This window comes from Engraulis encrasicolus, chromosome 6 (assembly GCF_034702125.1).
Source record: "Engraulis encrasicolus isolate BLACKSEA-1 chromosome 6, IST_EnEncr_1.0, whole genome shotgun sequence".
Classification (NCBI taxonomy): domain Eukaryota; kingdom Metazoa; phylum Chordata; class Actinopteri; order Clupeiformes; family Engraulidae; genus Engraulis; species Engraulis encrasicolus.
The window spans coordinates 215,001-232,258 of NC_085862.1; the positions used below are offsets into that span (position 1 = coordinate 215,001).

Sequence of the window (17,258 nt, forward strand, 5' to 3'; positions counted from 1 at the left end):
CATGAATCTCTTACTAACGTAGCCAGAGTGATGGAGCAAAGGCAGATATCACTATAGAAACAAGACGAAGTTCTTCTCACCTGATTGATAGATAAGAGGATAGATCACCACGAGCGCCGTCCGTCTGGTGTGTCAGACTTCTACTGCGCGAGACAACTCTACTATGGGGCGACTGAGCTGAGCTGAGCTGGGCTGGGGGGCTATAGAGGGGAACGAGAGGCTAAAGAGGGGGCTGAGCCCTCCCCGCGGTGATCCAACATCCTGTTTGTGGAATTTCCACTTCCCATTCTCCCACACTCCCGTATTCCCAAACTCCCGGAAGAGGTTAAAACCTTTAATATGATCTGGAGCGATGCTTGTGTGTGTTTGTGTGTGCGCAAAATCGCGCGTATCGCTATCGCTATAACGGTTACCATTCCCAGAGCTGTCATTGCAAGTTAGGATTAGGCTGCTTGAAAGCCATGGAGGAAAAATAATAACAAACGTTTTCAGGACCTTTATCGACGCCAAGCTTGACGCTGTGAAGCCTTCAACAGTGGAACGGGTTATCTGTTGAGGCTGAGACGTTCACCAGCCATTTATGTTGACAGAAGAATGATCAGAATTGCCGGGACAGGACAGAGTTCGGAGATGCCAGGACTGATGGAAATGCGGAGAGTGGGTTTAATGTCACATCAACTAGCAAAACGTTTTCCGCGATTGAACTCCTTTGACCCTGAAAGAGTTCAAAGTCGCTCGCTCACACACACACGGAGGATAGATAACGTGCCTCGTTCCCTCGTTTATGCACGTGCGAAGTTACAGAGCGCCGTTAGAGATGCAGCATCTGTGATTTGGTCTTCACTTTGGGAGTTTGGGTTAATTGGACGCCCCAAATAAAATACACTGCAGGTCTGTACACCGTGGAATTTAAACTGCATTATGTAATAGCATAGGCTACTGGCGAATACTAAATGCCTCAAAATATCCAAACTTAGACTGGAGACGCACCACACGGAAGAGCGCAGTGTATCTGAACTACTACTCAAAATATCAAAATATATAAATAAATACATACATACAGTACATATAGAAAGTATGCCTATGCGAAATTATATGGAAATGAATTAATGAATGTTTGGACATTTTTAAATATTTTTTTACATAGGCTACAATTTCGTGGTAGGCCTAATAATATCCCGAAATTGTTTGCAAAAGCCCCCAAATAAGTTGTTCTCGTCCAAAGAATGTGTCAGTTGTATGTCTGGCTTCATGAATGAAGGGGAGAGGTAGCCAACCTGTGCTACTGACTTTTTTGTAAAAAGTTTGATAAAGTTCACGGACCGCGCCACCCGTCAGTAACTCATGTGTCACACGCGCACACCCTCAACTTATGCCAACATCAACTTTGGACTTCTGTTCTTTGACAGTTAGGAAACGGACCGTACCACTTTCAGAACAATGATTAATAACTTTGAGAACGTACGTTTTGAAAATAATCTCAAAATCATGCAATATATAGGCATAGGCCTATATTTTCACCAGTATAGGAAATATTTCCCCCATCTTACCGATATTACATGATAGCCGGAGGTGTTGAATTGTCCATCCAAATTACGCAATGTTTGTTTGCGCACAAATGGAACAGTCCGGCGATGAAGTCGCGCGGACTAAAGCCATCACGAGCATTTGGCGTTACAGGACCAGTGAGTCCTTACGTTCTGTCCTTGGGAGAGAATTGTCTACAACGACTGCAAAGAACCTGCTGATAATACCGATACACCCGAAGACTTCAGAATGGAGCCGAAGATCAGCAAAGATCTGCCTGATATTGAGGTAGGTAGGCCCACTCTCTCTAGGTCGTCCTCAGACGAGCCTTCCATCGTTGCTTCCAGTCATCCCGATTCTCCATACATCTTTTCAGTTCGCTGGTACTCAGGGCTCCGGCGTCCTTCTTGAGTATGTCCACAAATGTTAGTGTGAGTACGTCCTCTTAACCAGCACCCATGTGATGGTTCCCATAGCAGTTTGCTGGCTGGCAGTTCTGGGTGCCTATGGCAATGTCCTGCAAGTCTCATTCTTCTTACACTGCGGAAGATCTGCTGAAATTACTGCACCCAACAGTATATTGTATTTTATATCCACTGTGATATTTTTAACATTTACAAGTTGCTTTTACATTGCCGTTTTGGTGAAGTGGCATTTCAAGGGCAAAACTGTCTTCTTTATGTATTTGTATTTATTTATTTTTTGACTACATTATAGCGTCTGCATAGAACACTTGTGGTCCAACTTCAGTACTGTGCTCTGGATAGCTCAGAATAATTAGGCCTGTAACAAGTGGTTTAAATCACAAGTGGTTTTCAACAACAAGTGATTTAAATCACAAGTGGGGGTTTGGAATGGGATCAGATTGATGGACTTAAATGAAAACACAATTTATCAACTCGCTAATCTTGTGGAAAAACATGCCCTTTGTGGATGGTTGTAAACCAATATTTGTATTGACTCTTGAAAAGTAAGTATGAGAGAAAGGTTGTGCTTTAGGGTGGTTTGCTGGGTAATAAATGACATCCTTGACATCATTTAGAAGGAGGACCACTCAGAGTGAAGGGCCAATTTTCTAACCAAACTTTTCCTTGGCCACGTGAGACAGTATGGTGTATATAAACGTGCGTATCCTTGGCCACGTGAGACAGAGTATGGTGTATATAAACGTGCTAAGTTAATCCTTGCCCAAATAATACCAATGAACAGTGACGAGCAGGGATAGTACAGGAGACTGAATTCCTACTGGTGCTTCTTTATAGTACTGGAGGCTGAATTCCTACTGGTGCTTCCTGATAGTCCGCATTGTTGTTGATATTCAGGAATATGTAACCTGTAACTTGTAACCTGTAACTTGTACCTGACAAACATGTGTGGAGTGGGTCAACGTGACAGTGGGCAGTGTATCTACAGACCAGGATGGAGTTCTTGTCTAAGTCTCAGTAGTCGTCTTGGGTTAGGGTTAGGGTTAGGGTTAAAACCAAAGTTGCTTACTACATTAGCTACTTTGTTGTTTTCAATGCATTTTCCCATTGGCAACTACCGAAGTTGCTAACAGGCTAACAACTTCTCTTTTGAGAAACTCACCCCTGCACTAGTGTGCAGTATGTAGGGAGGTTATCTCTGTCGTATATCACAGCAAACAGCCCCAGTGTGCGCTCTACAGGGAGGTTATCACTGAGGTGAGACCCACCCTCACTTAGACAACCACTGACCTTTGAGTCCTTGAGTTAGGCCTACTGTTGAATACATTTGTAACGCCAATGCTGTACACCTGTGTCTAAGGCAGGGGTGGGGAACCTTTTTCTCGAGGGCCGTATTGCGGCCCTTGAGGTCGTTTCATCCGGCCCCCGATATCATTTTAATGTTTTGCAGTTTCACATGAAATATGACATATTGGTAACACTTTATTTTAGGGATACATCTATTAGCACTAATACATACAATGTGCCTGTATAAGTAACTTGTAAGGCATGTACAAAGCAAAATCAAACATTTGTTAGGCATGTATTCGCAAATGTCTTGTTCATGCACAATAAGGGATTTATTACCAGTTTAACCTTAGTAAGGACCTAGTAGGACTTAGCATTTGCTTAGTACATGCCTTACAAGTTACTTATGCAGGCATTAACATTGTATGTATTAGTGCTAATAGATGTATCCCTAAAATAAAGTGTTACCGACATATTTTGTAAAGGAATCTTTGCAATACAATTTAATACATTTGCAATACAATTAAGTTATATTCAGGGGACCTAAAGAAGGTGGGTCAGTTTTAAAGGTGGCTGCCTTCAATATAGGCCTAAAGTGCAGGGGGAAATCATCTTCAATACAGGCCTAAAGTGCAGGGGGAAATCATCTTCAATATAGGCCTAAAGTGCAGGGGGAAATCATCTTCAGTATCCATCATTTGCATTGACGTCACAATATTACGTAATCGATTTTGCTGGACGGCAGAAGTACACATTCGTACATAGGAATTATATGCAGACGAAGACAACTTTGACCATAAAATACCAAAGAAACACGTAGTTCTTGTATTTTTTTAAAACGTGATATGTACCTGTCGTTATCAGGCTAGGTTGGCCACGGTGGATGTGTTCAAATCATAGATTTATTCAAATGTATTCTGCTCCACTAGATGGCATAACGGGGACGGGCGGTACGACAAACTGGGAGAAGAAGAGAAAGTTGTTGCTTGCTTCCAGCCTTGAACTTACTCTGCCTGCGACATATATATTTTTATTCCGTGTTTATTTTCTTCAGTAAAGTTGTGAACTTAAACCAAACCTCTGCATTGGCAAAATAAGCACATTTATGCACCGTTTCTTCATTGGTGGCTGGGCACCGCGGCTGCATCCTCTTCTTCGTGGCATGGCACAGGTAAGATAATGCTGCTAACCTAACTTACTAGGCTACAAGACGCACGGTACATTTTGTGTCAGGCATTTCGCAAAGTGGTGTTTTGAATAGCATATATTTTCATCTCAGATGTATCTTGTAGGTTAACTTGAATTCTCTCGCTTCGTTTCATCCAAGTGGATTTCATTGTTGTTTAGCCACGTCTGCACAATGTAGGCTATTGTGAAATATAATTATCTTATCTTCTGTTTACATGTCCAATATGTTCATTTGTACTGTATTATTATTGACCACTTATGTTACCAGTCCATCACTGCTACCTGTCCTGTCTTGCACTTTCTGTCTGTCTGTAATTGTCAGTCCTGTCTATGTCCTGGCATGGTAGAGAGAAAACGTCGTTTCCCTTGTATGACCATAAATAAAGTGACAATAAAAGCTGACTTGACATACTTCAATGTTTCAAATCGGTGTTGCATTACATTGCACATGTAGAAACACATAGGACAGAATGTCGGTTACATACTTTGATTAAATCATTTTGATTTGATTAAATAAATCATTTGAAAAGATGACCTTCACAAGAGAAAGAAAAGGACAACAAACCTGTTATTTATCTTTTATTGTTTTTATTGTTTAGTATTTGCAGGTTCATCAGTCAGGTGGTCAGCACCCAAACTAAAACCATGAGTCATGGTGGCCAGGATGACGTCCAAGAATAGCATCCCAGCAGCACAGGTAAATACATGACTAGTACGTTTTACATCACATTTTAATTCAGACAATATTGCCAAGGGAGTTAATTATTCAGTACTGTACTAGTACATTACAATGCATGGCTAGATTCATTTTAAATAGCATGTTTGTCTTTTCTTTTTTTCTAATTAGATGGGGGAGCCAACATGAAGAGGTGTCCAGAGAGGCTTCTTCCTCTTTGGCTTTGCAGCAGCACCAGGACCTCACCATCAGTGATGCTGTTCCCCTCATCCATCGGGCCTACCCTTACATTCCTCCCCTGATGCACTGATCACCTCTACCAGTTGTTGGAGTTTTCAGAAGGGCTCTAAATTAACTTTTTTTATTCACTAGTAGCCAAAATGGCTAGTATGTTAATCTCCAAACATACCGGTACATTAAATAATAAAATCCAATATGTCATGCCTAAATGCTGTCGCTCCAGGCGCCTAGGTCAATACAACGAGTACACAGCATCCAGCATCAATGGGTTGACTATTACAGGCCTAGTTCAGATAACCATTTATTAATATAAATAAGTACTTGCACGTCTATTGTACATGTCCACCCCACAATAGATATCCCCTCCCATCACCTACAAAACCTTGAAATGTATTTGTACTTTGTGTCTAAAAATAAAGTATTTGAGCCATTGAATGAACTGATTACTACATTGAGTTGGTGTGATTAAGAGGTTGAAATAGGCTAAATTTGACTTGGTGTGCTGGACCTCTGGCTCTTCCATACATCCAATGTGTCATGACATCAGATCATCGCTCTTCTCATCTGGAGAAACAGAAAGATAACACTTAGCTGACACTTATCCAAAGCAACTTTGTTACTCACAGTGAATTGTTAACTGTCCCTGCAGCATGGGGCTTGGTGCCTAGCTCATAGGCCTACTTCAGCCTGGATGGGAGGTGAAGGGAGAGGTGTAGGATGGGATTTGAACCTGCAACCCTCCAATCGTAATACCACTTCCCAAACCATTAAGCCTCTGATGTGTGTGACTGATTTCAGAGGGCAGACAATTTGGATGACAACACAACAAAGTGGTGGACTTCATATTATTGACAACAACATCGACACTGGTGGGCCTATGCATGTCATTATAAATAGGCCAGCATGGATAAGGTGATTGGCATTTCATGACAGCATCATGCTGGAGAGTAGGCCTACTACTTGGGAAATCAGCGCTAGAGATGTACACATGGTTTATTTTTACATTTGAACCTTAACAGTATGAACGTCATAGCCTTGCTATTTCACCAAGAGCTTTATGAATTCCGTGTTTATGTTACAGCCTGCAATATCTTAGCATACGTCCATCATAGCGTAATGATGCTGATAATTAACGTTAATATCATGGAAAGCATCTTACATTGACCTCACAGAAAAAGCCACTGAAATTGCACATTAGACTTAAATTAACTAGCGTTCACGAATTAAGAGACAAATGATGATACAAAGGATGGCAAATGAGAAACTTACCGTGGTGCTCATCCAGCTACTTGAGTAGGCTAGTTTGATGGTTTTCCAGTTGGTTGCCGCGATTCACCTCAGCTTTCTCGTTTTATTTTGAGATCCAGTGAAAAAAACACGCCTGGGTTGTAACCCTATCTGTTTTTGTAACAAACAGCACAATGGGTGTTCACGGTGTTAAGTTTATCGGCGATCTAAGTTACGTTATGAGTTACTAAACGTTGCGAGTCCCATAGGAATCCATTCATTAATGCGGCACTCTTGCCGTCCAGTAGCCGTCCACTAGAACGTTTGACGTCACATGCAAATCAGGGGACCTAAAGAAGGTGGGTCAGTTTTAAAGGTGGCTGCCTTCAATATAGGCCTAAAGTGCCGGGGGAAATCATCTTCAATATAGGCCTAAAGTGCAGGGGGAAATCATCTTCAATACAGGCCTAAAGTGCAGGGGGAAATCATCTTCAATACAGGCCTAAAGTGCCGGGGGAAATCACCTTCAGTATAGGCCTAAAGTGCCGGGGGAAATCCTGGAGGTATAGCTGCCTTCAATATAGGCCTAAAGTGCTGGGGGAAATCACCTTCAATATGGGACTAAAGTGCAGGGGGAAATCATCTTCAATATGGGACTAAAGTGCAGGGGGAAATCATCTTCAATACAGGCCTAAAGTGCAGGGGGAAATCCTGATTTGTGTTCATAATACGGCCCTCGGAGGACTTTAACGGCCCTTGGATGGATTTGAAGTAGTGGCCCCTCGAATGAAAAAGGTCCCCCACCCCTGTGTCTACGGGATGTGTTGTGGCCGGATGTCGATGGCACCCATTGCCCAGGCTCATCTCCTATTCAGTTGTGGTCTTTCACTGGAAATATTTGATTGGAGTGGACAGAGTTTTGATTGGTAGGGTGATTAGATATGGCTGGTCAATAATTGGAATGTGAAAAGTATCACAGTAGAAGACTTACTTAGACTTAGACTTCTTTATTTTCCATTAAACTTACATAAAATGGAAAATTTACTTTGGTGGTGGCATAAGGACACACAAGGACACACAAGACAAACACACATCACAGTCAACACAATAAAGAATACGTGTATATATGTGTGTAGACAAAAGATAGATAAAACCTGTGGGATAAAATTGAATTGAAATTGAATGTCATTACTCATACACAGAATAGTGTAGAGTTGAGTAGAATACTGTAGAGTTCAGAAGAGTGTGGTAGAGTAGCTGTCAGGAGCGGAGGGGTGCGGAGCGGAGGGAGCGGAGGGGTGACCACATAAGTGGTAGAGTAGCTGTCGGGAGCGGAGGGGTGACCACATAAGTGGTAGAGTAGCTGTCGGGAGCGGAGGGGTGACCACATAAGTGGTAGAGTAGCTGTCAGGAGGGGAGGGGTGACCACATAAGTGGTAGAGTAGCTGTCGGGAGCGGAGGGGTGACCACATAAGTGGTAGAGTAGCTGTCGGGAGCGGAGGGGTGACCACATAAGTGGTAGAGTAGCTGTCGGGAGCGGAGGGAGCGGAGGGGTGACCACATAAGTGGTAGAGTAGCTGTCGGGAGGGGAGGGGTGACCACATAAGTGGTAGAGTAGCTGTCGGGAGCGGAGGGGTGACCACATAAGTGGTAGAGTAGCTGTCGGGAGCGGAGGGGTGCGGAGCGGAGGGAGCGGAGGGGTGACCACATAAGTGGTAGAGTAGCTGTCGGGAGCGGAGGGGTGACCACATAAGTGGTAGAGTAGCTGTCAGGAGCGGAGGGGTGACCACATAAGTGGTAGAGTAGCTGTCGGGAGCGGAGGGAGCGGAGGGGTGACCACATAAGTGGTAGAGTAGCTGTCGGGAGGGGAGGGGTGACCACATAAGTGGTAGAGTAGCTGTCAGGAGGGGAGGGGTGACCACATAAGTGGTAGAGTAGCTGTCAGGAGGGGAGGGGTGACCACATAAGTGGTAGAGTAGCTGTCAGGAGGGGAGGGGTGACCACATAAGTGGTAGAGTAGCTGTCAGGAGGGGAGGGGTGACCACATAAGTGGTAGAGTAGCTGTCGGGAGCGGAGGGAGCGGAGGGGTGACCACATAAGTGGTAGAGTAGCTGTCGGGAGCGGAGGGGTGACCTCATAATACTGTAGTGGCTTCTAGTCGTGTGCTGGTGTTACCACATAAAGGCCTTTGGTAACACTTTATTTTAGGGATACATCTATTAGCACTAATACATACAATAAGTGCATAAGTAACTTGTAAGGCATGTACTAAGCAAACGCTAAGGCCTACTAGGTCCTTACTAAGGTTAAATTGGTAATAAATCCCTTATTTTGCATGAACAAGACATTTGAGAATACATGCCTAACAAATGTTTGATTTTGCTTTGTACATGCCTTACAAGTTACTTATGTAGGTACATTGTATACATTAGTGCTAATAGATGTATCCCTAAAATAAAGTGTTACCGGCCTTTTCACACAGACTGAAACGATTTTCAATGGTGGCCGTGGAAATGCACGGAAACAGGTTCGATCTTCCACACCAACACGGCGGTAGCAGCACTGGAGACTTGGGGGAAAGACCTCCGTCTTGTCAGTGCCACAACTAGCCTCGCGAGCCATCCTACGTACTTCCGCCAAAGGATTGGCTCCACTACTGTAGTCTGGCCGTGCTTCTCTGTGGAGTGCCTGGAGCAGTAGAATTTTGATCGCAACGCCCCCCCAGAAAACAGCCAATAATCGAATACGCCCCCCACGTGGGGACGAAAGGGGGAGGACGCTCATGACAATGACGTACACATCTGCGCCAGAGCAATTGGTCTGCGCTATGTTGTTGTTGAGTAACTGCCAGCTATTGGGTGAGAGGTGTCCAATAATTTCAAACCATAACTGGGTGCAAACTTCCTGCTTCCTACAATCGCTTCAGAGCAAACAAAATCCAAACCATAAATACGAAATGAAATGGTAGTATTATGGGATGGTCAGGACCAGGCTATGCCACCACACCACGCTCTGGTGTATTAACCGTCCCTAAGAGAGAAGTTTTATCTAGTGATGTGATGGTGTTGTGCAGTCTTTCCCCAGCGGGGGGCAGCAGAGGCGATTCTAGGCTCAGCTGGGGCCCCAAGCTAAATGTCAAAGGAGTGAACATTTGTAAGAAACGTGCCACTACTTTAGCAAAGTGTGAGCTGCTCTTCACCACTGAGGGGCTTGGGGGCCCCAAGCGGCTGCCTGCCTTGCCTGGTGACAAGATGCGCCTCTGGGGGGCAGCACTGGGCTGGTGTGGCTGCGTTATGCAGTATTTCACCAGCAGGGGGCAGCACTGGACTGGTGTGACTGTGTTATGTAGTGGATGAGGGCAGGTGGGGGTTGCAGGTTGCACAACAGGGCAGATTCTGAGAAGTCAGTCAGTGATTTGCCTCCTGTGATACAAGTGACCCCATTGGACAGCCGATAAAGGAGGCAGTCACCCCATTGGACAGCAGATAAAACAGGCAGGGGGTTGTAAACGTGATGGTACACATTAAGGCAGGGGGTTGTAAACGTGATGGTCCACATTATCTTGTATATACAACCCCTGCATTCCACAGCCAGACAGAATAGCCCAGGGGTGGGCAATTATTTTGGCCCGAGGGCCGCATTGGGTGTAGAATATTGACCGAAGGGCCGGATGCCACAGATAAACATGAAATGTATTTACTACATGCAATTAGATGAAGCCTATGTCTTTGGTTAATCTTAAATTCTCAAGACTCTTGTTTTAGGTAGCATTTTTAGAATGTTGAGTAACCGTTTGAATTTGGATTTAAAAGTTGTCTTTCTTGTAAAGGCTCTGGGGGCCACATGAGATGGCTCAGGGGGCCGCATGTATGCCGGACTGATGGAATTCTGGCCATAATTTAGAATCCCATTCAGAGGAATGTGTTTGGAACTATTATAAATCAACATGCTTCCAGGAGCTGATCCTACTAGGATGATTTAACGTGCTTTGAGGAAATGACCCTAGTATTATAATTCAACATGCTTCATGCTTTTTGGATTTGTATGCCTTTATTGTGACAGGACAGTTACAGAGAGACAGGAAATGAGCGGGTAGAGAGAGACAAGGAGGGCTCAGAAAAGGACCTTGGGCCGGAATCTTACCCTGGTCGCAGGTGTGGCAGTCAAGTGCCCAGCCGGTTGGGCCACGGCACGGCCTGATCCTGCTGTTACAATTAAAGGGACACTGTGTGAGATCTTTAGTTGTTTATCTCCAGAATTCATGCTTCCCATTTACTAATGTCACCTTTTTCATGAATACTTACCACCACTATCAAATTCTAAGTATTCATTTTGACTGGAAAAATTGCACTTTTCATACATGATAAGTATTTTGAATTTCCAAAAACAGCCCTTTTTAGCTGCAAAAATGACTGTACTTGGGCCATACTAGAAAATATTAGTTAGTTACTTAGTAAATGTTCATGAAAAGATCAAATTTGGCAACAGGCAGCCCAGTTTCAATGAGCAGCATAGTTGTAGTACCTTTTTTGACCATTTCCTGCACAGTGTCCCTTTAAACGTGCTTCGAGGAACTGATCCTTATAATCTATATGATGCCTCTTATCAGCAATTTAGTTGCTGTTTTGCTTCAATGATTTGCAGCGTAACCAATAACTACTGTACTTGTTCATAGTGTTATCTCATGCTGATGCTGCAGACACCCAGTCCTCATAAAATACATTCTTCAGTCAGTTCCAACTGATTTCCAATCGTAATGTCTCCAACCTGGGCAAGAATGGCCCAAACGATAAACATGATTTCTTATGGATATCTTCACGTGAATAGGATAGATCAGGACTTGTTTGTTGGTACACCAGTTAAAGATAAAGCTTTATTGTCTCTCAGAATTCACTTCAAACACCACAGAGCAGACAAACGCTGAGATTCCCTACACTATTAGCACGTGCTATGATTCCCTACCATGCTATAAACATGTGCTATGTTTCCCTACCATGCTATAAACATGTGCTATGGGAGGGNAGGTGGAGGAAGAGGAGGAGAAGGAGCGAGAGAGGAGGTGGAGGAAGAGGAGGAGAAGGAGGACAGGCAGAGAGGGGAGGTGGAGAAGCGAGAGTGGAGGAGGAGGAGGAGGAGGAGAGTGGAGGAAGAGGAGGAGGAGGAGGAGGAGGAAGAGGAGAGGAGAGGATGAGGAGGAGGAGGAGGAGCGAGAGGGGAGGTGATGGAGGAGGAGGAGGAGAGAGAGAGAGGGGAGGTGGAGGCAAAGGAGGAGGAGGAGGCGAGGAGAGGGGAGGTGGAGGAGGAGGCGAGGAGAGGGGAGGTGGAGGAAGAGGAGAAGGAGGAGGAAGAGAGGGGAGGTGGAGGAAGAGGAGGAGGCATAGAGAGGGGAGGGGGAGGTGGAGGAAGAGGAGGAGGGGAGGTGGAGGAGGAGGAGGAGGAGAGAGAGGGGAGGTGGAGGAGGAGGAGGAGAGAGAGGGGAGGGGGAGGAGGAGGAGGAGGAGCGAGAGGGGAGGTGATGGAGGAGGAGGAGGACAGGCAGAGAGGGGAGGTGGAGGAGGAGGAGGTGTAGAGAGGGGAGGGGGAGGAAGAGGAGGAGGAGAGGCAGAGAGGAGCTGGTGGAGGAGGAGGAGAGGGGAGGTGGAGGAGGAAGAGGGGAGGTGGAGGAGGAGAGGGGCGGTGGAGGACAGGAGGCGTAGAGAGGAGAGGGGAGGAGGTGGAGGAGAGATAGAGAGAGGAGGAGGAGGAGGAGACGCAGAGAGGGGAGGTGGTGGAGGAGGAGGAGACGTAGAGAGGGGAGGTGGTGGAGTGAGACCAATAGGCGGAGAAGGAGACGTGTTTCAAAACAAAACATCTCCTGGTGACCTCTCACTATCTCTACACTAAAAACACGTGCTATGAGCAAGAGATTATGAGACAGACAGCAGAAGAGAGAGAGAGGTTAGTTGTGGAGGATGGAGGCTGGCAAACAGTGAAGAGGATACATGGAGAGGAGAGGTGGAGGAGGAGGAGACATAGGGAGGTGGAGGAAGAGGAGAAGGAGGAAGAGGAGAGGGGAGGTGGAGGAGGAGTAGAGGGGAGGTGGAGGAAGAAGAGGAGGAGAGAGGGGAGGTGGAGGAGGAGGAGGAGGAAGAGGAGAGGTGGAGGAGGAAGAGGAGGAGGAGACCTAGGGAGGGTAGGAGGAGGAGGAAGAGGAGGAGGAGGAGGAGGAGAGGGGAGGTGGAGGAGGAGTAGAGGGGAGGTGGAGGAGAGGGGAGGTGGAGGAGGAAGAGGGGAGGTGGAGGAGGAGGAGGAGACATAGGGAGCAGCACAGTTAACCCCTTCCAGAACAGCCACAGCGTAAAATGAAGCTCTGTGAAATTCTAGAATGGCAATGACCACGTTTTAATGTGTTGACAAGCTGTACGTGGGGCCCACTTGAAATTGTCACAAATGTTCAGAGCCCACTTCTGACCCAATAAAGAATAAAACTCAAATAAATCAATAGCAACACACACCACAATATGATTATAATTTGTAGAAAATGATTTCAAGGCCCACTTGGAATACCTTCAGGGCCCACCAGTGGGCCCCGGCCCATAGGTTGAAAATCACTGGATTAAGTGATAGAAATAGACAGATCTGGCCAAGTTACCTAGAGGAAGTGGTAATCCTGATAATGCATAACCCACATGTGGCATTTAGTTAAGAACATGAGGACTCCAGGCTCTTCTATTAGATGATTTACCACTTCAAGGTTAACCTATTGTGTCCAGGAGACACATTATACGGGTCTTTCAGGATTTTGAGATTTTAGCTGTTATTAACTATGTTGATATGTTAGAGCTGAATGAACACATTAAAATGCAAGGGGAGGGTCTTGGCTTTTAAATGTAACTCATTTCGTGTTTGTATGTGCTTCGGAGGCTGAGATATTTAGGATTTAATAGGAAGAGGGCACCCTTTCCCAAAAAGGGCTTAGGACAAAATGGGTTAAATTCACCTGATTTACTCCTGAGGCAGGTTCTTGGAATACTCCCCGTGTGCTTTCATAATAATGACGCCAGACATGTTGAGGCACATGCACACAAAAAGCACATGTCCACGTGCTGATGCGCTTTCATAACAAGGAAACCGGACTCAGCTGTGTTTGTGTGCGGCGGCAGGTGACTACACAGGCAGGCACATCTCTCTGACCCCGCTGAACTTAGCAGTGCATTTCCAGTCAGCACTGTACACAGAGAAACAGACAGAGACAGACAGACAGACAAATACACACATACAGAGAAACTAAAGGCAGACACACACACAGAGAAACGTACAGACAGACACACACACAGAGAAACGTGCAGGCACACACACAGACAGACACACACGCACACAGAAACGTGCAGGCAGACAGACAGACACACACACACACACATAGAATACATAATACATTTGATTGTAAGTGATTATGAGAAATACTGTAATTGCATTACATTTAACCAAAGTGACTAACAATCAAGGACATAATCATAGTCAAGCAGATGAACAGGAAATATACAGAACAGGGTTAAGTAGAGTACACACATTCATCACATAATTATTTTGCCTTTCTTTCTCATGATGTCTGCAGAGCATCTTGGCGTTGAACCCGCGGGTGCATCACCACGCCAGCGTCCACTCGACCGCCTTCAAGAAGAAGGAGAAGAAACACTGGAAGAGGAACCCAGAGAAGAGCTGCGATGTAAGTGTGTGTGTATGTGTGTGTGTGTGTGTGTGTGTATGAGTGTGTGTATGTGTGTGTGCGTGTGTGCGTGTGTGCGTGCGTGTGTGCGTGTGTGTGTGTGTGTGTGTGTGTGAGAGAGAGAGAGAGAAGAGCTGCGATGTAAGAGATGCATGGGGTGTGCTATGTGAGCGTGCGAGTGTGTGTATGTGTGTGTGTGTGTGTGTGTGTGTGTGTGTGTGTGTGTGTGTGTGTGTGTGTGTGTGTGTGTGTGTGTGTGTGTGTTTGTGTGTGTGTGTGCGTGTGTGCATGCTTGTGTTTTGGACTCAGGAATTCAGGAACCGTAAAGGTTTTAATGTTTTAAGTTTGTGTGTGATGTTGCCAGATCTGTATCACATATTATTACATGTTATTATATGGTTGTGACGTCATCGGTCGAATGCTCCATTCATTTCAACGGGGCTCCCCAACGTTCGCACGTCTGTTGTTTTGCGCAGCAACAATCTTAACATTAAATAGGCATAAAGAAATGTCCCCGCCATGTGTGAATCATTTAAGTATATCCATATAATAAGCGGGTTAACTTTCGGCGAGTCGGTCGCTTTGTGGAATAGCAGCACTTCAGAGAGAACAAGACCCCTCCGCTCCGCGTCGGGGTCTAAAGATTCTCTCTGTCGTGCTGCTATTCCACGGTAGCGACCTTCTCGCCGAACGTTAACCCTTACTTAATGTTGCCAGATCTGTATCACATATTATTACATGTTAATGTTGCCAGAGCTGTGTGAAACTGGAGAACAACTTTGATGACATCAAACACACAACACTCAGTGAACGCGGAGCACTGCGAGAAGCCTCCAGGTAAGGAGTGTGTGTGTGTGTGTGTGTGTGTGTGTGTGTGTGTGTGTGTGTGTGTGTGTGTGTGTGTGTGTGTGTGTGTGTGTGTGTGTGTGTGTGTGTGTGTGTGTGTGTGTGTGCGGAGCACTGCGGGAAGCCTCAAGGTAAGGAGTGTGTTCCCATCAGAAGAGGGGTGTGCTTGTGCGTGTGTGCGTGTGCGTGTGCGTGTGTGTGTGTGTGTGCGTGTGCGTGTGCGTGTGTGTGTGCGTGTGTATGTGTGCGTGCGTGCGTGCATGCGTGTATGGGTTTGTGCGTGGATTTGTGTGTGTGCGTGTGCTTACATGATGATCTTACATATGATCTTGCTAGTGCATGTGTGTGTGTGAGCATGTGAGCATACATGTTTCAGATGTGTGTATGCAGGCGGGCAGGTGTGTGAGTGTGTGTGTGTGTGTGTACGTGCAGGGGTTGACACGTGTATGTGATTCATTAATCGATTATCCGTATAGGCTACTGCAGAGATCAATGGCACAGCTCCTGGAAAAGAGGGCTCTCCCACGTGGATATTACACAAACTTTACTTGTTCTGGATTGTGGCCAGATGATCTTTAGGATTTTGCTGAGAATTGTTTTGGCCGTGAGCAAACCAAAGCACGTGGATGTGATGTGAGTGTGCAGTACATCAGGGCTTGTTGTGTACATCTGATGCAAAAATGAACCAGCCCCCCCACCAAGCACTTTGACAAACACCTGCCATCTTGACAAGGTCCCCTGAAAAGATATACACATAGATTTTGTTTTACTATACAAGAATCCTGCGGGAAACACTGTTTCACCACGTGTGTCTTTGGCAGAGATGTCAAAAAAAAAAGAAAAAAGTAAAACAAAACAAAAAAGAAACAGTTTTCCTTCCCACACAGGTAATTTATCTGAGTAGCTAGACCTGAGTACTTGACTCACAATCAGATGACTCTGCGCTGGTTGGATCAAATTTATGGTGGGTTCTTTTTTAGGTCTTAAGTATTTTTCAATAATAGCACACTCTATCTACCTCATTTGGTACAATGGAGTAACTGGTGTAACAGTTATGTACTGTAGTATTTGGTAGTGTTGCACTTACACCATGAATTTACTTTTACTTTGACTTCTGACACCGCTGCTCTTCGAGCTCGCTCTGAAAGTTTTGATTCTATTTCTAGGCCATTTATTCCTCATCAACCGTACGCGACATCGTGTCCTCGTTTACATGAGACATTTAATTCAGATTTCACTCAATTTAATTCTGAATAAAACATAATCCCGCCTTGAAAACGTCATGTAAACACTTAACAATTCAGGATTATCAAGTCAAGTCAAGTCAAGTCAAGTAGGTTTTATTGTCAATTTCTTTACATGCACTGGTCATACAAAGAATTTGAAATTACATTTCTTGCTTTCCCATACAGACATAGACTAATCTAGGTAAGGACATAGACAGTATAGACATAGACAGTACTTATACATGGACTTAAGACAGTATGGACATAGACAGTGCTCATACAGACATTTATTAGATTATTAGTTCTTAAGTTAATCAGAGGGAGCATTCTTCTGGAGAAAGATAAATAACTTTGGGTGTGCAAAAAAACTAACTTAAAGACAAAAAAAACTAACTTAAAGAAGAGGATACATACGCTCTCTTGAGCTGAGTCTCATTATTTGTTTATAACTTGCCACCATGTGAGTGCAGAGTTTTCCTCTTCTATATGTTTATTCCTAAAGGTCTGTGACCTTTGACCTTTGTCCATCTCTCTGTACAGCTGTGCATATGGCTTATTATGGGATGCCATGACAGTGTTTCCCAACCAGGGGTACGCGAGCACACTGAAGGGGGTACTTGGAAAAATGTAATTTTAACAAATGCATGAAGCATTGTCACACTGGAATAGAAAAAGCAATGTAAAACACAAGTTAGGGGGTACTCGTAGCACAACAAAAAGGCTTGGGGGGTACATGAGATAAAAAAAGGTTGGGAAACACTGTGCCATGAGAAGATAGCGATAGGGATGGCAGTTAAACTAAACTTGTGAGGGATTGTTTAAAGGCCAACTTCCGATAAAACTCAGTTTTACTCACTCCTTTCGAAGATCGGACGGTCACCCCAAGTTAAACTCACTTGCAAGGCTCTCAT

The 17,258-nt window shown here is 44.9% G+C and overlaps 2 protein-coding genes and 1 long non-coding RNA gene across 3 annotated transcripts in view; 2 read left to right on the forward strand and 1 right to left on the reverse strand.

Annotated features, from left to right (window-relative positions):
- Positions 1-200, reverse strand: part of si:ch211-221n20.8 (uncharacterized protein LOC100034409 homolog) — a 59,261-nt gene extending 59,061 nt beyond the window's left edge. Inside the window, exon 1 of the mRNA XM_063200339.1 lies at positions 81-200. The gene's annotated coding sequence lies outside the window, so the exon portion shown is untranslated. The remainder of the gene's footprint in view (positions 1-80) is intronic.
- A 1,455-nt stretch (positions 201-1,655) lies between these two features.
- The window catches only part of LOC134450573 (dihydropyrimidine dehydrogenase [NADP(+)]-like), a 50,844-nt gene continuing 35,241 nt past the window's right edge, over positions 1,656-17,258 (forward strand). Inside the window, 3 exon segments of the mRNA XM_063200411.1 lie at positions 1,656-1,815; positions 14,165-14,275; positions 15,030-15,112. Of these exon segments, the coding sequence (XP_063056481.1) occupies positions 1,777-1,815; positions 14,165-14,275; positions 15,030-15,112 (233 nt within the window). The 5' untranslated portion in view covers positions 1,656-1,776.
- On the forward strand, positions 4,272-6,614 carry LOC134450575 (uncharacterized). Its single transcript, XR_010035114.1, has 3 exons — positions 4,272-4,410; positions 5,027-5,124; positions 5,275-6,614. It is a non-coding gene; the product is annotated as an uncharacterized LOC134450575 (long non-coding RNA).